This window comes from Sipha flava, unplaced genomic scaffold, assembly GCF_003268045.1.
Source record: "Sipha flava isolate LNK unplaced genomic scaffold, YSA_version1 217_pilon_pilon, whole genome shotgun sequence".
NCBI lineage: Eukaryota > Metazoa > Arthropoda > Insecta > Hemiptera > Aphididae > Sipha > Sipha flava.
In genome coordinates, this window is record NW_020272843.1 from 1,303,314 (window position 1) to 1,327,090 (window position 23,777).

At 26.6% G+C, this 23,777-nt stretch overlaps 1 protein-coding gene across 4 annotated transcripts in view; it reads right to left on the reverse strand.

Annotated features, from left to right (window-relative positions):
- LOC112682965 (pyrokinin-1 receptor-like) overlaps positions 1-23,777 on the reverse strand; it is an 88,506-nt gene that overhangs the window by 51,962 nt on the left and 12,767 nt on the right. For all 4 annotated transcript variants that reach the window (XM_025553762.1, XM_025553763.1, XM_025553761.1 and 1 more), the window contains exons 2-3: positions 3,469-3,577; positions 2,327-2,575 (exon numbers count right to left, since the gene is read on the reverse strand). In XM_025553762.1, the coding sequence (XP_025409547.1) occupies positions 2,327-2,575; positions 3,469-3,521 (302 nt within the window). In that variant the 5' untranslated portion in view covers positions 3,522-3,577. The remainder of the gene's footprint in view (positions 1-2,326; positions 2,576-3,468; positions 3,578-23,777) is intronic.

Below are 23,777 nucleotides of genomic sequence, written 5' to 3' on the forward strand. Positions count from 1 at the left end.
TTTTTTCTTGTTCATTATTATTTGTTATTCTTAAAGCATTTTCTATAAGAAAATCATATCTTCCCTTAAAAGTATATACCTAGCTAAATAATGTGTATTATTCATATCTGTACGCATTAATATAATTTCACTAGTTATATCTAAGTTATTGTTAAATTAATTAAAAAATGTAAAGGTTATGTGTGTATATATTAATTTTTATTAATTGTTAATTGTGTATTTATTATTTAAAACAATGATAAGACTACTTGCCTTAATATCAATAAATTTTTTAAATTTAAATTTAGTATAAATTCAAATAATTTATTAAATTTTATTAAATAAAATGTAAAATATTGTTATTATTAGGGCTCAGATGTTTATTAAATTGCATATTTTTTCTATGGATTTAATTCAATGCGGGCTAGGATATAAATTTGATTTATTTTTTATTGAATTAAATAGTATTATTTTTTAATTTGCATATTTTTGAGAATTTAAAATATAAACGTATATTTCAGTAAATTTTCGAACTTTTCTAAAAAAAATTTAGATTATCAAGTAGATAAATGATAAATTGTCAACTCGTATAATTTTGATTGTCCGAAATATTCAAATTAAAAATTAAATCAAACATCAAATTATAAAAACACTGTATCATGATGTAACACTCATATTGTAAATTAGTATATAATATACTAATATGATTATATTAAAAATATAAAGAAAATAACTGTTAAAAATTAAAAACTTATTAATTATAATGCACTTTTAATTTTTAATACTAAATATTAAAGACAATTCTGCATACTTTGATATTTTTAGTTAAAATGCATAGTTTATTTTTTTTGTGCATATTTTGAATCCAATTTTGGTAGTTTCTTAGTGCATAAATGTATATATATATATATATATATATTACAGTAATTTTAAGTACATAAATACCCGAGCTCTTATTATTATAGTATGATAATAGTATTAGTAAATTATAATTGTCTTTATATTCGATATTGTGCTTATACGAAATTACTATACTTTACAATAAAAGTACTCATTCCTTGAATTAATTTTTTGTATTTCTAAAGAGTTCATACACATTTTATTTTCCGTTGCAATGTTATAATATTGGTTAGTATATTTCAAGCGTAATTTATATATATATATCTACCTCGGGTTCTAAATTTATTTTAACTTTTTTTTTTCATTTTTCTGAATGGTTTTTTCGACACAAGTCAAATGTTATTATACCTAACACTAAAATAAGTTATATAATCGAATTTTTTAAATGTTAATATTAACTAATCCAAATTTCTAATGCATTTGAATATTTGTCTTAGTAATCGTTTAAATTTTCATAAGTATACAATTATGTATACGTCATATTATGAACACAAGAGAGAATAAATACATTTAATATTACAGTAATAAGTTAAAAACAAAATTAGTGATAAAAATTAGAGCAAGAACACCTATGAACACCGGTCTGACTTTAAACTGAAAAATATTTTTTAGGTTTTACGTAAGTATATAAAATATACATATTACAGTTGTAGTATTTGGAACATAAATATTAGGAGAGTCTAATATCTGGTAAAGTTTATAGAAGTCAATTAAGGATGCATTGGTAATATATTTAACAATATTTTTACCACATCCTAATGATTATAGGCAAAAACAGTTTTATGGTTTTCTAATGTCCAAGCCAAAGGAAGTTTGTTTCTAATATAATTGATGCGTTCAAAAACTTTTCGAAAATATGGCTTAATTATACAAAACGATTTGATTGGATGAAATATTATGTATATGTATAATAATAGTAAAATAAATTTATAATAAGATTATAATATAAATATAAATGTAAATATAATATAAATGTAAATGTAAAACTTAAAATTTAATGGGTTTACTCGAAAGTAATCTAATATGTATATTTTAACGTATGAATTGGTTAATGAAAATAAGTTCAGAATTTATTTCAAGATAATGTTTGAATAATATAATATGCATTGTATATGTTCTACGAAAATTTGGCGTATTAATATGTAAATGTAATTTCGTTTTGTAAAATCGTAAGATCTTCGAGATACGTACGAGTACCGAGTATAATATACGAGTAATGTTATGTTGATGTGCAGTGTAATACATTATCCTGTACGATTTTGGTATTTGATTTTTATTTTAATTTAATTTTTATTTTGAAACAGACGTATTTACGCTATTATTGTTATGATGTACTTGTATTAACATCTTGGGTATGTCGAAACGGTTTACGGTAAATCAATTTAATCGTACGACGGCTCGATGTGATGTTATGTAATGTATCCTATCGTTGAACGTATACCGTTACCTGGACCATGTTTGGTAGATTTCCTGCGGTAGTCCAGACAACAAGAGCAGCAGGTCAGACACGGCGAGACTGAAAAGATAGTAATTGGTGGCCGTGTGCATATACTTGTTCCGGGCGATCACTATGCACGTGCTCACGTTTCCCACGATGCCCGAGATGAATATCAACGTGTAGATTAGTGTCACGGGTACGACTACTGGTAATGGATCTCTTTTCGGTCCCCACAGGTCCTGGTTACTGCTGCTGTGGCTAGAAGAGAAAAATTGTTAAAACAACTATAAAAGGTGATCATCTATGTGATTGATATTAAAGTTAACGGTGATAATATATTTATTATATTAATTATATTAATTTAGTTAATTTTTATAGTTAAAAATGTATTAACATTAATGATTTTTTTATTATTATTTGTAATTAATGTGTATGTATTGATGATGTGAGTTGTGTAAGTGCCGTATTAAATTGTAAGACAAGAAATGTGCGTTTTCTATACAATTATGATTTGAAAATTAACGGGGCAATAATTTAATTTTAGTCATGAAACTGATATTTGAATATGAATTATGATTCTTGTAAACAAATTTTTAACGTTTAAAGTTATTTGATTAATTCGATAGTACATTTAAGTATAGAATATTAAGATATTTACATGCAATTTAACAATATAACATAATGTATAATGTATATACGAAAAAGGCTCTAACCCTCTGTTTGATCTTTCTTGGATTTGAATATACGTAGGTTTAAATTTAGAAAATAATAATAATATTTTCTAGGTTTTCAGGGACAAAAAAAAAAAAAAATACAAACTAGCTATCGATCGTAGGACAACACAATACGATACTATGCAATTCGAAACGATAAATTGTGTTGTCGCATACACGAAAGTAGTAAAATAGGTACACGTGCATTGGAGTTATAAATTACTAACAGGATATTTTAGAGTTGTCACATTTGGTATATTATTCTTCTCATTGTCAATGATAACGTTTGGATACTTGTGTACATAGACGTGTCATGCGTCGGCTACGGCACTTACGCACTTAATTTTTTTTTTCATCACCTCTGACAAGTGTTTAGTAGTTATAAAAACAATAATAATAATAATAATAATAATAACAATTATTATGAAATATTTTTACCTTATACTGTCGTTATGGAAGGTATCGTTTCTAAATATTTCTTCAATGAGCATACTCAAAAACGCAGTACAACTGATGCATTATTTAAATAACCATCGCACCAAAAATCCTAAAAAAAACAATATCGTTCTTAAAGATAACATTTAAACATAGTCATTAAATTTTGTTTGTGATAGTAAAGTTTTACACTTAATATCAATAATTTTAGTAATATTATTTTATTTTATTTTACTACGGTTATGAAAATGAACGTTAAGGGAAAAAAGGAAGAAGAAAACAAAAAAAAAAAATAGTTGGATATAATTGAGAATGATATGAGGGCTGTTACTGTATACGTAGGGGATGTAGAAAATCGACCCCAAATGGGAGAAAGGCGAAGGAGAAGAAAGAGAAGTGATATTGTTATTTTAATAAATATCTGTGTATGTATTATGGTACGTAAATAATATATATATATATAAATAAAATTATATAGTACATGGATGATAAATAAATTCTTAAATCTATAGGTACAAATATCCGTCACATTAATTACAAAATAAAGTTTTGTCAGCGATGCTTTATAACTTGTTTTAACGGTTTTATTTTCAAGTTTTATAACTTGAAAATAAAATAGATAAATCATCCGTTTCAATTTAATAAAATATATTTTGAGTAGTTAATTTACCGGCACTATTTATTAACGTCAGAAACAAATGGTTATACTATATTTATTAACTATAGGTACACTATACTGCATTTTTTTTTGTATTTTATTTTATTTTTAATTATATTTTTCGTAAGCGATTTTTGTAAAAAAAAAAATAAGTCTTGAAACTTATTTTAAATATTAATATTTCATGATTTTAGCAGTTACATCATTTATATCGTCGTGCTAAGCAAAAATATATTATATGTTTATATCTTTATACAATAGGTATGAAAAAAAAAAATCTAATATCCAGTTATTTTATATACTTTTATCTTCCAATAGAATTTTTAAATTTTTTAGATTAATTATATTTGACCTAATAAAGTAATGTAAATTAAATTTAGAACGATAATATCAGAGGAAAAGAAGACCTAATAAATGTGATTCACTTTAAATACTAATGGCGTACTAAAGGCATACTATCATTAGTTTTAAATTATTTACTGCATAGTCATTGGTAGTAATATGCTATAAAATAAGATAATATTTTTAAAAAATTGTTTTTTTTTCCATCAGTTTTATGCAAACTTACTTGAATAGGTTTGCATTTTTTAATATGAATACCAATATTCATTAGATACGTTTTTTCCCTTCTAAATTCCGTTTTGTTTGTTATACCTCACGATATTTTTATATTTTTATACCAAGTGCGTATTTGAGGGGAGGGGGGGGGTCGAAAGTTCGCAATAGATTATAGACAATAATTTATTTATATAATAAAAAGTATAGGTGCAATCGAATCAATACGTAAACACATTTTCACAAATCAATAAATGAGTATAATATCGAAAATTGAAACACATATCGAAATGACAGAGTGTTTATTAAAATATATGTTCCGCATTATTAGGATAAACTATGTGTGAGAGGGTGTAATTAATACATAAAATCATTTTACAGTGCTTCCTTCCAGACAATATAAGTTAATATTAGTATTGTTTGTAAGTTGTTTGTTGTTATAGCATTGGGTAAGGGCCAATGAGAATGCAGTATTTGGAAAAATTGAAAGTAAAGTTGATTGTGCGCATATAACTTTTCTCAAGCTCAACGAATTTAAGCAGTTAATGGCTTAAAAGAATGAAATTGATCCACTAAGTTTTATTAGACTTGTGTCAACAGCCTACGTTTATTAGAACTCTAGTTATAGAGGTTAGTGAAAGAAAATACTGAAAAACTTTGAAAAAATTAAATGTAAATTTAATTGTGCACTCATAACTTCCCTCAAACTCAACGAATTTAAGCAGTTAATAGCTCAAAAGAAAGAACTTGATTCACTGAGTGTTCTGAGAAAAAAATGATCAATATCAATTTGTTAGAAGAGGAGCTATGAGAATTCGAATTGATTGAGTGAATGTGTCCCATAAGAAATGTACAGGGAAGAATCAGGTTGGTGGGAGTTGAGTAAATTTCAATGATTAATGACATATCTGTGTCTAAATACCTTTCATTTAAAAAAAATAAAAATGAAGGAAATCGGTCGGATAGAACGGCCAGACTGACTTGAGTTTCCATAAATGTTTTTAATATATAAGATTATAACAGTAACATGAGCTGTATATAATGAACTGTAAATTATTTTTAAGTTTGTATAAAAGAAAAATTAATTTCGCCCCCCCCCCCATGGTCTCAACTCAAATACGCCCTTGTTTTATACTAAGTAACTATTTTCGAGGACAACCATACTAACATGACGTATTTGAGATATTAAAGACCAAATGAACTTAATGAAATTATTTTCTATTTATTGCTTTTCAAAAGAAATATGTCCTATAGTAATATTTATAGTAAGTGGTATGGTTTTGACATTGCGTGACTTCTACACTTTGTTGACTTAATCAAATTAGATTTAGATAGATTTCAAACCAACTTTTTTCATATCAAATGATCACAACCATTCAACACTGAATCCACGGCCTCGGCAATGATATTTCAGAAGAGTATATACTTCGTGTATTTGCTTTTTAAATTTGAAGTTTTTAGATTTTGTATGGACATAAATTGCATTTTTCAGACATGTTAGGGATATTTATAATGGATTTATAGTTACTTTAAACTTGTCAGTATGGTAGTTATAGGATCGTGATTGTCGTTATTAACATTTTCTTTGAGCAAAGTGTAAATTTAGTAAAAAGTCAGACATCTGTTTCAAGGGATTTTTTCTTGATAATTTCGTTAGACACTCAATTTGATCATCACGCATTTGATCATTCTGCCTACGAAGAACAATCATTTAACTTCATAGTATTGTACTGATATATAATAAGACTGTAATTGCAATGATTAAACAAAACTTTTTATATCTTATGTACATTATACATCTTCATGGGCCGATGTATGAAAAGCTCCTTAAAAAGAGTCGAAAAAGTTCACTCGAAAAGCTGATAATTTAAATAACATTAAATCAATTGGTTTTGTATTTGAATTAAAAAAAAAAACTCAAAATTAAAGTTGAGCCTTTAAATTAAGATAATGTGGATTTTATTTTATTTTAATCCGTCTGACAACTTTTATTGAAACTAACTATTGCGTTAGTATCATAATTATAAGTAAAATATGTAGACGCTAACCATCCGGGAAATGGTGTTTTCAACCGTTCATTTATATTTAAATATGTTATGAAAAATATAAAATTATATATAACTAAATATAAGTATATAATTTCAATAAGTAAAAATGATATTAATAATGTTGAACAATTTAAGTTTAACATCCTGATTTGGTCATATGTGTTATATAAAACACATATCTTCATACAAAAACTTTAGATTTTTAGTAGTTTAGATCTGTTACTTTTTTAGAACTATATGAAGAAAATGTAATAAAAGATGAAATTATTTGGTGTGGCTGGGACTTTCAGGAAAATATTTGTCTCATTGTTAAGTCGTGTAAAATTAATTTTTTTAGCATACAATTTAACTCATTACTGTCTAAAACCAAATAATTTATAAATAGGGATTGTTTATTTATCAGCAGCACAATATTTTGAAATTACCATTAAATGTGACTAAATTTTTTAATTTTAAATTGTATAATTTTTTCTAACCAAAATATTAAAATAATTATGATTTATGAAATTATATCGTTAGGTAAATCGTATAGTTGAACATGATATTGGCATGCATTGTCTCCCATTTAAAAAATAAATAATTATTCATTGTCAAATGAAAGAATTAATCAAAACATTTTCTTCGCAGAATTAACGGAATAAGCTACTGTTTTTGTTGTAAATAATGGTACAGAGTATAGTGGTGGAGGGATCGGCCGTAATCATATATTCGTGCCGAAATGTTGATTTTAGCCACAGTGCCTTTAATTGAATCTACTGATAGCAGTGTCTATATAATGAGATTATGTATAAAGAAGAAATATTCAGAGCGAGCTCATAAGATTAACATATTTCATTTAAAATAACGTCATCATTCTAATTTCTCAAAGACCGAGATTGAGTCTCTTTACAAAAGCGAGATGGTATTCGTTGTCAATTCTATCGTAATTACACGATTAATCTTATATAAGTATTATTATATTTTTTAATTATGATTGGTTTACATAAGTCAGAATGTAATGGAAAAAAAAAGTAACAATATCGTTGGATAGGGTTTTTTTTGTTATATGTGCATATATGTCCTATGTGCACATGCAACAAATTTGAGAATTTCTTAGTTTCGAAATTTAGATTTTCAACCTTAGAAGTTTTTGTTATACAAATTACTGGAACGACGAATGAATCCGAAAAGATTTTATAATTATAGTATTGGTACGCTATATAACATAGTGAACATTTTAAACGAAAAATCTTGAAACATAAAAAGAACGTCCCTGATAATTTATTTGAATTGACGTAAAACATCGAATGAAAACATTTACATCAGATAGTGGAAATAATAAAGAGCTACTGATAATAGTTATATAGTTTATATATCGAGCTACAGAATGCTCAATAATCAGTTCAAAAAGTTTTCAGCATGTAATATACTATAAGATGTATTATAATCAAATTATATACTTATTATGAGTAAAGTCAACATTTTTAGAAAAACCTACAGTTTTCAGGTATACAATGAAAGATGTATCATGTAAGCCAATTTTACCATTAAGAAAAAAATGTCAACTTAGAAAAAGTGTTATGATAGTGATAAATTTAATTTTTCAATGGATAATTTTCGAAAACTTAGAAATTATATTAATTAAAATTCAAAATTTGGCAGTTACGTGTATTAAAATTTATGTTATAATGAAATAAGCCAAAAACCGTAAGTTGATTCGACATGATACAACCTGAATTACAATTTATGAACCAATAATATAACTAATAGTTGTTTCATGGTTAAAAACATAACTATTGATTGATTATCAATAACAGTTATAACATTGTTTAATGTAATAATATTTGAATACATAGAATCCTGAATTAGTTGCAACTTTGAATTTTCATTCATCAATCGGACAATAAAATGTAAATATATAATTATGAGAAGTCTGACTCATATAATTATATTTAGATTATACATGCAGCACGCACCGAACACATTTTTTTATAACTCAGTTGTTGTTATTATTATTCTTTCTATAATACTACAATTTATTTCGTTACAGAATCATTCGACATATATTTTAATAGGTATTTTAGCTGTTTTGGCTGATCCTGTACCGTATACATCGCATTCGTCAAGCACATCAGCTTTCCTGAAATCTAACATTACTTGGCTTGGTGGATTAATTTAAGGATTAAAGCCCCACCTATTGCCACCAAATTATGACTATTATACGCGTCGTACATATTAACGCATTAAATAGTCAAAAAATAATTCGAAAATTTTAACATCAATTATTTTCTGAAAGGTTAATTAAATGATTTGAAAATATTTATATGTTTTTAAATTATTTTCAATATAAATTCTTTGTTATTTTGATTTATTTAAAATTGTTTTATATACGAATTAGCAGTTGTGTGAGCTAGTTTAGTTTTGAATTTTGATGAAAAATTTGATAAAAAAATTATTATAAGCAATATTTGGAAGAAAATGTTTATATATTATAAATAAATTATAATATAAAAATATACAATAAATACATGTATATAGTTTCCGTAAGTTACTAACGACCGTTCATTATTATAAATGAGAAGACATATTTTTTATTTAATATAAATCTATTTTTTACAATAATCCAAAAAAATCGATCATCCATAAACATCTTCATTAGAATGAGTTTAGTTTGTCAACAATGTTCTGAAGTGCTTGGATGTATTACATTAAATACAAATTACTTAATAAGTTGTTATCCAAAATTAAAGCCAAAGATAACCAAAATGAGGTTATGGTTACAATAACATGGTTAAATTCATAATTCCATTTCATTTTTGTCGACTTTAAAAATGAAAACGTAGTGATTTCACGCATGATTAAAAGTTAAAATTTTATATTTTTAAATGTTTTTAGCAAAATAGGTACGTATAACAGCGAATAAACATTGAGAATTTATGTTCAAGTTCAATTTAGTATGTTTTTTACAAAAATCCTGGAGGATCCTACAGGTAATTTACATATAATAGTAGTTAGCGTGTCATAAAAACATATTTATGTTTAATATAATACCCTCTGTGACACCGGACAAAAAAATTATTTCCTCGGACTGTCGATGCTTTCGAATGATCGATGCACAGGATTACAGGAATTCATGATTTTATTTCAATAATAATGTAATAAACTAAGTATATGTAAATATAGTAGCATTAAAAAATTTTAACTTAAAAGTAAGACAAAAAAAAAAAGCAATGGGAATATTAGCTGTTTGTTAAAAATGTAGCGTAGGTAAATTAAATATATTCAATTCGACACAGTCGATGGGTATTTTAAAAAGCACTCTAGAAGTAATTTTATTGTATAGGTAGGTATTATCTAAAATATTAACGGACCATTCGAATAGTTTGATTTTCATTTATGTTTTCTAGAAAAAAAGAACTTTTTATTAGAATATAATCTATTAGAGTGCAATGAATATAATATTGAGTACTAATGAAAAATATTTTAATAATAAATTAATTTCAAATGCGTACTATTGCAATTTTGATGTAATAAATAGGATTGGGATTTTGATGCATTAGTATTGTTTTCAAAACTTCCGGTGCCGCTTTCAGTGTAAAATAAAGTCGTTTCAGATACTTTTAATGATTGTAAAAAGTTCATTTTACAACTTTTTTAGCACTTTTGGAGAGTACTTGACGGTTATTTATTTAGAAGTTAGTTTTTTGGAAATTTTTAGGATTTTGGTATCTGAAGTTCAAATTTTAAAATATATAATCCAAGCATATAAAATAAATAATAAATAATTCCGTAAATCATTTTTTCCAATTAAAAAAAATTAAATCGAAGATGTCCAGTTTTAGCTGTACAAATATTTTAATCAATATTTCTTTTTAATTTTATATATTATATCACATGTCATTTATACCAATAAAATGGTCGAGTTAATGTTTTACTTTCGTGAAGTGTACGAGTAAAAGTCATTTTGAAAACGATAAATGCAATAAATTCTTTGTTGAACAGTATTTTATAAAAAGGATACGACACTATCTTGAAAATATTCTTTTATTCACAACTGATAAAAGGTATTTAAGCTACAGAACTATAATAATATGAACTTAGGTGCCAAAGTTTTGATATTTTTGCGTAATTGAATTTCACTAAATGTTTCGATTTGTTGACGTGGAAAGTATACTTGGATATTGAGTTTTCTTAAATAAAATATAGTAAGTGCTTGAAAATTAAAAATATTAAGTTTATTATAAATTTATTTCAATTAAATGTTCAGCATATGGACTATTATTTATTCTATATTATACATTTGATAGAGTAAATTATTCATCGCATTTTATTATCAAGCCATTAAAGAAATAACCATGTTTAACGAATTTTCAATACCATAAAATGTTTTTAGTATTATTTTTTATAGTTTAGCGATTGTCAAAAACCATGCGACTCTTGAAATGTGTGGAGTAAAATTTTCATATATTTATTTTTATATCATTTTGTTTTGAGAATACAAATATTTGAATACTCAAATAATAAAATATAAAAAAAAAAACAAAGAGTCAAACAATTATTGTAACATGTGCCTTATTTTTATTAGCCATGATAGTTTATTTTTATTAAAAGGGAGATTCGAATAAAAAAGTATAGAAAACGCTGAATTATAGCTACTGCTGGCTATAGAATCAATTATATAATCGAGTCACAAACAATTTATTTATAAGTTAGAATATGTAAGTAGACTACTTAGCACCATAAAAGCAAATATTCTAAATACTTTAAACTTATGTAAAATATTTAAAAGTGCACACAATACTTCGAGAAAAAAGATAAATTAATCTTGTCTAAGAATATTCTATAGTATATTATTTGATGATGAAAAATAGTGATCAATTTAATATTAAGAGCCAATGAAGTATAGTAGTGATTTATCTAAAACAAAATGCAGTTTGCTTACCATCACATATTGACTTGTCAAAGATTATTATACAAACTAAAAGTATTGCTGTGAGTATTTTTGAAGAAAATTTCAAAAGTTTTATTGGATAATAAATCAAAGATGATATTTATTTTTCAAATATACAACTGTGAAATTAGTTTTCTGTTTTATATAACTAAAGTTTTTCAAAACATATTGTTAAATATACAATTTAAGTGCGAGAAATGGCAATTAATTTTTTTCTGTTTGGTTTGCTTATAATAAGATCGGCATAATGTTTATTGTTTAAAAATAAAAATTTAAAATTTACTTTTTTTTGATTAATTTAATATTTAGCTTCAATTATATTAGTGTTTATTGACTTTTTCCTGTAACATCTTTTTATCACAATTATACGTCGTGAAGATACAGTATTCTGTATTTTTATTGTATAGATACAACAAAAATGGAAATATAAATAAATAAAAACTTTGGAGTTGAACTTCAAACTGTTTTTCCTACGACAGTATGGACTAAAATCTTTCTTCATCGATATATCTAATATTCTCCATTTAATAATAACGAGATAAAAGATTTTTTCACTCAAACAATTTGAACAGTCAATATTACACCTAAACTACTATCGAAACTAATAATAAAATAAATCGATAAAAATGGACTACTACCGTTTTTTCCCCTATAAATGAAGGGATTTGTCTTATGAGTTATGGATAATCATTAACTGAATGTTATATAGTAAATATTTAATCTATACTTTGATAAATATTAATTATGATTATGACGAAATTGTTAAATTATAATTGTTATTATATTATAGCACTATTAATATTAATATTTAATTTCAAACATACGTAATTCATTTTACCTGTTCTTTATACATTATTATATAATAAATATAATATATATATATACATAATAATAAATGCAAAATAAAAGTCCCGGTCTAGAAGGAATTCCATATTCTTTCATCCACAACATCCCAGAAAATAGCCTAAAACTACGCCTTCAAATCTATAACAAAATATGGAGATCCAAAATATGTCTTAAAAATAGAGAACTGGAATTATTATTCCTATTCTAAATTATTATTATTATTATTGTTTAAATTATTATTCCTATTCCAACTTGGGAAAAACAAATTTTCACCTAAAGATTATTGTCCTACAACTATTTTAAAAAATCTAGGAAAAATATTAGAAAAAATAGTAAATTATCGATTAACATGGACCTACATTGAAAAAAAAAATTATAAAACAAAAGATCAAAGTAGTATTCGTAAATATCATTCGACAATGAATAATCTCATAAAAATTAAAACAAAAATCCAAAATGCATTTGATGAAAACCAATTTCCAGGAGTTGTTTGTCTGGACATAGAAAAAGCTTACAATTGAACATGGAGACACAGAATAATCTAAAAATGCAAAAAAAAATATTAAGTAACGGCCACATATTTAATTGTATGAAAAATATTCTAAGTAAAAAAAACATTTCAAGTAAAATTCGGCGAATCATTATCTAACATAACTTATCATTTGTCTAAAAAAACGGCATTTATGGTATACCACAAGGATCGAATATATCAACAATATTGTTCTTTATAGTAATAAATGACATCACTTTAAACATAAAAAGCCAGTATTATACACTCTTACACTCTTTCGCTGATGAAATAAATATCTTGTATAGAAATAAAACTCAAAAAATGGTAAGTACAAAATTTTTTACAAAATACCATAAATCAACTATCAAAACAGTTCAACGAAACTCGTTTCACATTTTCACACAAAAAATCTTAAGTAATATTCTTTTCAATAAAAAAAGTTGTTATCACAATAAAATTAAAATTATTTGAAAATGAAATACAAAATAAAAATGAGATAAAAATATTCGGTGCAGTTTTTGACCAAAAAGTGAAGTAGTTATATCACAAAAAAAAAAAAAAATAAATAAAAATTGAAACGTCAGATAGACTCAATATTTTCAAAATATTATCCTACACCTTTTGGGAAGTAGACATACAAATTTAAATGTAAATATAAAAATCACATATTCTTTAAAAAACAGATTATACATCGGTATTATATTCATCAGCCAATCTAAATTAAAAGTAATAGATTCTACACACAATACAAGCTTACGAACTGCAATAGAAGATCCCTATAAATCAAGCTCAATTGATAGTAAATACGCCATTTCTGGTGAACCCTTCTACAGATTCGAAGAATTAATATTGTATTGTCATACGTCGCTCATGCAGCACGTAATAACAAAATAAAAAAACAACCCTTTTAGACTATTTTAAACAATTAATAGAAAAATATAAACCAAATATTAGTGACATAATCCAGATTTAACATAATAACATTTCAACGTGGATACCAAGCTTTGATATCAACATCGATTTATTTTCATAGCAAAATAAAAAACAAGCAAATGAACATGTATACAAAATTTATCGTATACAATAATTACACGAAATTAAATAAAAATACTAAAATTACGAAGAAATCTACGCAAATGCTTTCAAATCTGAAAATGCAGTAGGCGTAGCAATCACATGCGAAATCACATCGTTTTTCATAGCAAAAATACATGATCCATATTATACTGCCATTTTAAAATCGGTACAGGATATATCTATTTAAGAAGATCAACATTATTTAATTCTCAGCGACTCTCTGAGTATATTAACTAGTCTACAAAATCGTTTTATCTTTAGTGACATATCCCTTAAAATAGTAAACTCAATTAATACATAGAATAAATCAATTACACTATTATGGATCCCCGGCCATAGTTATACTATATAAAAGGAAACTGAAAAGCAGACAAAGGCGCAAAAGAAATCGGCGATTCAAACTCAAAAAAATCAATACATATACATATTCCGAATTTAAAAACCAAATAATAAAAATAGCTGCCTATCAAAATGGGACAAAGTATGGAAATATTAAATTCAAAAACTTGGTAAAATTAAAAGAAGAATTTACAAGTGGCCAGTAAATTACAAAAATTGAAAATATGAAAAAAATAAAAACTCTTATTACAAATCCGATATTATATTGTGATCATAATAGGTCGTAATATAGTAATAGTAAGAATACAAATATTATCGGCATCTGAACATTAGTATTTTATAATATAAAGAAAAATTTACTTACAACTATTATAGTATTTAACTTCACAAAAAACTCTGTTTTCGTTAAACGGCAAGATCAAAAAAATTATAAAGTTAAATTTTTCATATCTTTAATGTCGCTAAAAAGCGATTAAAAAAATTAAGATCATTAGCGTATTTTTCTTTGCAAAAAATAAGATAATTAAAATAATCAATTAATTAAAAAAAAAATAATAAGATAAATAAAATAATATCCGTCGATAAAAAAAAAATAAAAAAAAAATAATAATATTTTTCATATTTTAAGTGAATCATGAAAAAAATGTTTTACTTCAGTATCGTTCAATCTATAGTATTTGTCTAAAAACCAAAAACAAACATGTGTGTGAAAAAACCCCGATGATGTTGTTGGATTTTAGATAAATTTTTATATTTTTCGTATTGAAATCTCGTGCTGAAATAAGTGGTACACTTCTCACTGATCCTGCAAGCAGCATCGAATATTAAATTTAATTAAACATCAGAACTACCGAGCGAAATATTTGGTTTTAATAACGTTGAATAAAATTGACTTCATTTTGACGCTCACCATTTATGATTAAAACTGAAAAAATGTAAAAAAAATTGGACGTGTAAAACGGATATACGATACCGATTTTTATGACCCAGGAAAAAGGATACATTTACATTAATATGTAATTAACGTGGCCATACTATATTATTGTTTTATTTTTTCGTACTTTAACTGGGTATTTTCTATGAATCGATGATATTTTAAACCGTAAGAGGTCCGATATGACCAGAGACCACGTACCACGAATAACAGATACATATTCGTCGATTTCTATAAAGTAACTGCTGAAAGAAAACATTTCAAAATATTCCAATGAAATCATAATTGTAATGATACTTCGTGTTCGAGTGTCTACCACATCCCACGTACTGTTTTCACGTACACATCATTCTTGAGAAATATAATTTTCAAAAACTATTTAAAATCATATTATTAAAATTCCGGTACCGGATCAAATAATATAATAATATATTATAATATTTTATTCCTAAAAAATAATTTTACTTATATTCAAAACGTATTTTCGTACGGATACGTTGTGCACATTTAAACGAAAATCGTTATATAAATTAAAAAATGTAAATTTCGTAATCGATTAGTGTTTGTTTTTTTTAGATTTTGCGAAATCGACCAGGGAAACTATTACTTTTATGAAGGTGATTATTTTTCTTTACTGTATCGATGTAGAAAACGTAATGCTGTTATCAAATCGAATCGACGGTTGGATGTTTAAATGTGTTACAATTGACTTTAACGACGAAAAAAAAAACACTAATTTTTTTTGTATTACGTATTATTTGAAATATCATTAACTAATGTTCTCTATGTATGTATAAATATATTTAAAAATACCGGCAAGCACATGGAACGTCAAACGAAGATTTGTCTGACGACCGACGGATAATTTTGGCACGGTTTCACCTCCGCATAACACACGCGAGTCGCGGATACGCTTTATAGGAGTATAACCGTTCTGAAAAACTGAGACCTTTAGTGTGCTGTCGTTTATTTTCGCATGCAACGCGAAGATCGTATGCACGCGAACAACTTTATGAACACGCGAACCCGGCAAAAAACATGTCACGTCGGAAACACTTTAATAAAGCGTTTAGAATACATCAGTTTACGTACACGTTGTAAGTTTTTCTGAATTTGTGTGTGTGTATGTGTGTGTGTGTGTGTGTGTGTGTGTGTGTGTGTGTGAATTTAAGATTAAGATTAGTCAGTTATAATGTTATAATTTGATTTTTGTGTGTATGCCTCAGTACGTATTCGAATATAAATTCATACCATGGCAGAACGTGTATCCGGACCTAGATTCCGATTAAATTCGACTCGCATAATATTCAGTCATCTCTCAATTAGATTTAATTGCAAACAACGCCTAACGACAAGTAACGTTAATGACGTTGATGACTCGATAAGGTTATGTTGAGGGTGTATGAAAGTTTGCAGTGCCGTGTTACGATGATTTTTCAATAAAATATTACGAAATCTCGAAATAATTTAAGACGCAATAATCTATGGGGTATGCTGTTGACATGTAGTTTAGAGCAGCGGTATGCAACATTTTTTGATCCATGACTCTCAAATTATTATTATTCGATGAGGCGACCTCACTTTTAACCAAAATTATGTAAGTGTTTTATATATACTTACTTTTAAATTTAATTTAAAATTAAATGAAAAAAATTCTTATCCACTACAATTTTGTTCTGGAAAATCTTAAAACCGTGCATTAAAGTTTGTTCGTAAACTTATTAGATGAGTAGTTATAATTTATTTTATCTTATTAATATCCATTCGATTATCACTGAGGAATTCCGATAAATATCTGGATAAATATTTCAAATTTGTTATCGTCGATATAATTTTCCATAGATGCATTTTATTTTTAAAAGCATTGATTATTTCAGAAAGAAATAAAATAATAGTATTTTTTCATTTTAAACTAAAATATAGACAGTTTTTTCTTCTTTGGTTTCGACCAATCAAGACCATACCTTTAAATAAACATACTGATATATATCTCTATCTTCTGCTAGATCCCGCCAATGACTATTCAGTTTCACTGTTTCAGTATCTTTTTTATGCAATGTTCCCATTTTAAACGTGGTCTTCCAAGAAGTTACCTCTCTGCAGGATTTTCCTCTATTACTTTTTTATCAGTGACTCATGATTCCTCCAGGAATGTCCTACCCAAACTATTCTCCTTTTTCTAATCTCTTTCAGTATATTTGATCGCTGAAAAAGGGATTGCAATTAATCGTTGTGTAATTTCCTCCATTAATCTGTCTGGACATAAAAGTGTACCTCATACATTTTCTACATTTTCCTATGTACTTTTATTTAAAAAACACTACCATTCTTAGTTCCTCAGTTTTTCTTAGAGACCATGTTTCTGCTTCATATAGGGCCCAATTTCTAAAAGACTAATTCCTTAACAAAGTTAAGTACATCTAGCTAACTTTTTGGTTCAAACATTCTCGATTAATTTTTAATTCTGACGACGTTTTTGATACCATATGAACTTGTTATAGAACTTGCTATCGCAAAATCAATATATGACATTATTAATATTGACATAGTCAACGATGCGTCGTACAATTATTTTGTACCGTCGCGATAGTACAAAATAATTGTATGATATATAAAATAATATACATAATAGGTACTTGTATATAACTTTTTTATTTGATTTAAAATTTTTGGTGACCCCCTAATAAAATTTGGTAACCCCTAATGTCCCACAATCTCCTAATTCTCCCCCACAGATTGCACTACACTGGTTCGGGGATTTATATCACATTATTACGGCCAATAATATCGGTCATCGGTTGTGGGCCCAAAAATTATTTTCATTTCCGGGTCAGTTCGCGTTCAACAAAATGTTTGGCTAAAATTAATATTTAATGATTTTAGCGGTTTTAATTTTTAATTCGATTTTTATGTACGTAGGATTAATACGCTTACTGTAAAATATGAAATTTAATACTATAAATATAAATGTGTTATATTTTTTCGACCGAATATTGTATAAATAACAGGTAATTATAATTATTAACAATATTATACACCCATTTTGTTTTAGGAAAGATTTACGTGGTACAAATAAATCGTAATTTTAAAAACGTATTTATATACACTTTAGGGTTTATTGTAGGTATAGCTCTTTAGTCGTTTGGATTGATCGCATGTGAGAAACTTAGAAAAATATTGCGGGATCAAGTTCAAAATCAAATTAGAATTCAGATTGGGTTGTATGATAATGTAAGTACAGCCACCGAACGTGTTCTAAACCTATGTTTTCAGTCTTTGTGAAATCCGATTGAAGATTTTGTCACCGCGTCACATCACAGTTCGGTAATGTTGGTATTGCTTAACTGCAGTACGGTTATTAGCGGATTTGTGTTCGAATTCACGGTCAAGCCACACTCACATTTCCGCGTTTCATATATGCCATGAGGATTTCCAACAATATATGATCTTTTACACACGTTATTTGTGAATGTACAACGATGTTTGGTTTTCGTATAATGTTTACTTGGCCAAAGGATTTAATTTTTTTTATATTCTGCGTACTAAACTTGACCTTCTAACAAAAACAACAAATATATTCCACCGCACACTCGTCACATCACATAATCAGGGTCTAAAGTAGTATGTACCTACTATGACACACTTTGCATAGTACTAAAGTAAAATGTGTATTATGTAATGTTAAAGTGTTTAATACGATCCGATTCATTAGAGTTACAAAAACAGTTGCTTACACATAAAAATATCGTAAAATTAGTTTATATTGAATACAAAAAAATGTCTCCATCTATATGAATACATTGAGATCAAATTTTAGAAGATTTAGGCTTATAATGATTCTTATGATATTTAACTGATCTAAGAATGAATTAAGTGGTACAAAAAATTATAAACTTAAGGCTCTAAAAATAATAATGACTACAATAAATCGGTACACGGTCTATGGTTACTTATCGAGTGTGTTTGAGTGTATAAGTTGACTATGTGATACGCGTTATGCTGTTACAAGATTGTGAGATTATAAGAGTAGGTACACAATTTTACAGGATTTATAATGAGGTTATGGGTAAATGATGACTCAGGCTGCTAAAATCATAAAACGCCTATCGTGGACGTTTGAGATTCATTGCGTGTGGACAAAAAAAAATAATATAATACGTTTTCGACGTCGTTAATTGTTTTTGGGTTTAACAGTCAATCAATGGCATTTGAATATCAAAGCGGCCCTTGACGGTTTATAAACTTCAAGTATATTGTACTAAATTATAACTACCATGTGACGTGAAAAACACACAATTTTTCTATAACCGAGTATCAAAGACTAATTTTACGACTGACACATTGGCCCACCGCCGCCAATGCCGCCGTGCGACACGAATGTGTAAAAATAAAACAGTATTAAAACACATAGCAGCGTTATATTTTTAAGTTTTTATTATTATTATGATATCTATGTAGACATTTAGATTCTTAACAGCAAAATTTCATCTGACCTTAGGTCGAGACCAATTCGTACAACAGCGAGTAGAACATTGTGCTGCAGCAGCTGCTGTTTACAACGACGACGACGACGACGACATTTGTTTCGCGTCATATCGCGTTCGATTGCGGTTTCAAAGCAATAAAATTATTTGCGTTACGTTGTAATGTGTATTATTATAAATTTATTTTCAATGAAGAGTGAATACATTGTTGTCTTGATGCAGTATTGATGTTTGTGGATTTGTTGAGCTACACATGCAATGGACGTTAAATTCGTGGCTGTGGTATGACGAAATAATGTTATATCGGGTAAATTAAGTACTATTCAGCAGACCTCACATATTGTTGCAATAATAACGTTCATCAAAATAATAGAATTCGTCATGAAAACGAAATGCATTAAAAACTAAAATTAAATAACAGTACGAGATCTAAACGAATATCGCCGGAGTACAATATATTATGACGTGATCGCGGTGATAAATATAATATAAAATAATATACGTAGTATAATGTTGCATATGTTATAGGTAAAGAAAAGCAATTACAATTATTTGGTTTACAGTTAATACATCGAAGACTGCTTGAATTAAAAGGAGCATATCAATGATTATCAACCAGATAATAATCTATATTACTAAACCAAATATAACGATTAAGCCTTAAAAGACGAAATTATTTGGGGAAATATATGATTTAAAAGAAAAAAAAACAGAAATCTCGCAAGTGCATATAATTTGAATTCAAAAATATTTTTATGTTGACAGTACGTCATATGTTTAATTTTACTCACATAGTACGAAAGTTAAATTTTGGAAATTTAAATTGTATTAAATTTAAATTAAATATTCAATTCATATAGGTGTAATAATACAATGGAAGCAAATCAAAAATAAGATGCTTAAAATTAAATTGTTTGTATTTGTTGTTGTTATATTTTAAGGATTTCAATAAAATTACGCGTTTTGTTTTATCGTTAAGTTTCAATTAATTTAGTCAATGTTAGCGCATGTTATATGGCAAAAATTATGTACTTTATTTTAATGTTATACAAATCAATATTTTGCGTTCAATTTCATATTTTATTATAAAATCAATATGATTATAATCCACAAGTAAAACAAACACTATAAAAACTAAGAATATTATAAAATGAAAATTCGTGTTTACTTATGTTTTTAAAATTTCGAATGTGGATTTTTTAAAAAAAAGATTAATCGAAATATTATGTGTATGGTAAATTTTAATTTGCGAATTTACTTCTCACTAAATTATCTGTTGCATTGCATTAAAAATAACAAAATAGAATTTACATTTTTAAGATTTACTATTTCCTATTACTGTATATTTCGAATATTACCAAGTAATATTCAAATAGTAACAAGTTATAAAACTATACTGTTGTTTATAAATCTGTAATTTATTTAAATATTTTATAATATATTTATTTAATTTATACAAAATACATGTAAGGCTATACGTTATAGTTTTCACAGTCTTCTTACGTTATAAAAATATTATTTTTACGCTTATTTTATTGACATTCTATCAGTCCAAGTCGATGTGTAAATCGTTTAAAAATGTATATTCTATGTTTCAACTTTTTTTCTTATTTGATACGATAAGATAAGTTTGTTTTTACTTATTACAATTTTTTTGAATTTACTCTACGAGTATAAGTCTTAAAACAATTCAAATTGAAAAGTTCTATTTTCTATGGCATCTACTCTATGAAGAATTAACACAAAACATAGTTGTTCAGTCAATATCGCTTTACAGTTGTCCACAAACCCATCAAATCGAATTAAATTGATTCCTTGATACAGGAAAATACCTATCATTTTATATGAGTGGGCGTTTCTTTGATCACTGTTTTCTCGGTATAACGGTTGCCAAACTTATATTACTCTTTTTAGACGCGTCATCATTTAATGCTCATATGTAACGGAAAAATAACATATCAAATTCGAATTATTTTTCGACTGTAATTTTAAGCACGTGATTATAAATGCCCAAAAAATTAATAAGGCTAACGTCAAGTTGTTGGAGGGAAAGTAAATTATGAGCAGCCATTCGGTTGGCGGCTGGTAGATAGGTAACATTTGTAACTTATTCTTGAGTATCTGTGATTTATATTACTACCATCACTGCAAAGAACAAAGGCGGAGCTAGATAAATTTAATTGAAGGGATTCAAGTCCCATATATGTTCCTTTCTGTGATTTATGCAATTTAGAGCATTTCGCAATAAGTATATTACGGCTATGTACTCCACAAGTCCTCCGAATTTATATCGCGAGTGAATAAAATATGATAATATGCATTTTATGCGTAAGAAAAATTTTTCCCCATTAAGCCTAAGAATTCAGCTGGTAGATGATATCTGAGTTAGCTCCCCACCCTCCATGACCAATTCTGAAAATTCTTTGATTTATAAGTTGGATTTATTTATGAAGTAGTACCAATTAGTAAATTAAATTTTATTATCCGTGTTTATTAGAGCGATTAATGAGATTCGCAAATTGTTTAAAGTTATCAGTTTTTGAAATTGTCTACCGAAATTTCGAATTCCGTAAAATAATTGATTTTTTTTTTTTTATTATGATTTATATGCCTCAAAGTAAAATTATGCTTTTTTTTCTAGAACCAATATTGTATTAGAAAGTCCATAAATAATCTGGGTACCATAGATTATTTATATAAATAATTGTATAGAAACTATAACGAACAAAATCTATAACCATACATACGTTTATAATTAAAACCGTTCAATGAATAGAGTCGTAGGATTTATTGTATTTGTTAAAAATGTAGTGTACGATTAAAATCGGCAACCCAAAGTGTTTTCTGAGAAAAAAAATTAAGATGGCTAAATTTACAGTCGATCTGAAAACGTGTAACAATCAATAAATAGGTATTTTTTTTTTTTTAGCTCACTTTTAGCATTTAAAGAAAAAAATATTTAGTTTATATGCGGGTGGTTGTAATTTGAAATGGCTAGAACACGTTTGGCATAATGGCAGTATGAATTTGTCGTTATTTATTTATATTGTAATTATTGTAAAAACACCTTGGATTTTCTTGTACGCCTTTATAATATCATTAAAAATGAAAACGCAACCAGCTGCAGTTATTACATATAGTTTCGTTTGATATTTCAGGGCGAATAAACTAATAAGTAGATTTAAAGAAAACTTGAACATTTTCATCTCGCGATGACTTCAAACCGTTTGTTGATTATCGTTTTATTATTACAATGGGCTTGCTATAGCTGTAATATAGAATTTACAGTGATAGCCACTTAATTTACTTAATCACTTTAGCACTGACAAAACTAATATGACTAAACGAACATTTTCATAAAATTACAATTAGCAAGGTACATTAGAAAAAAAAAATGTATCAATGCAATGTAATATATCTACATATTGGCTACAACAAATTTACTTTAATTTAATTCACAGTGGATTCTGCAAAATGTGGGCACTGGTGAATATGAGTATCCGGGTAAAATGGACAAAATGGTTTGATCCTAATACAAATGTATATTAACAAGGTTAAAAAAACCGCATATGAGCACTCGATTCGATTTATGTGGGCAATTTTTAGAGAGCTGACGAGAAGTTAACTGTACAAATATTTTGAATTGTTTCATTCATTATGGATCTTTTAATTATGTTGGTTTAGATCTAAGTTCATTGAATTGAATGAAAAACTTTTATTTATTCAAAAATAATCAGTATAAAATATTGATGAAAATACTCCTTTTTTGATAATAATAAAGACATTAGTGATATTGTAGTACAAAATGTTCTTAAAAAAAGGAAATTGGAAGAAGAAGAAGAAAAATATGATACTAACCCACTAGTTACAGCTAGAAATGCTAAAAAATGTATTCATTTATAGCAGAACTTCTTCATGCAAGATGGTAAT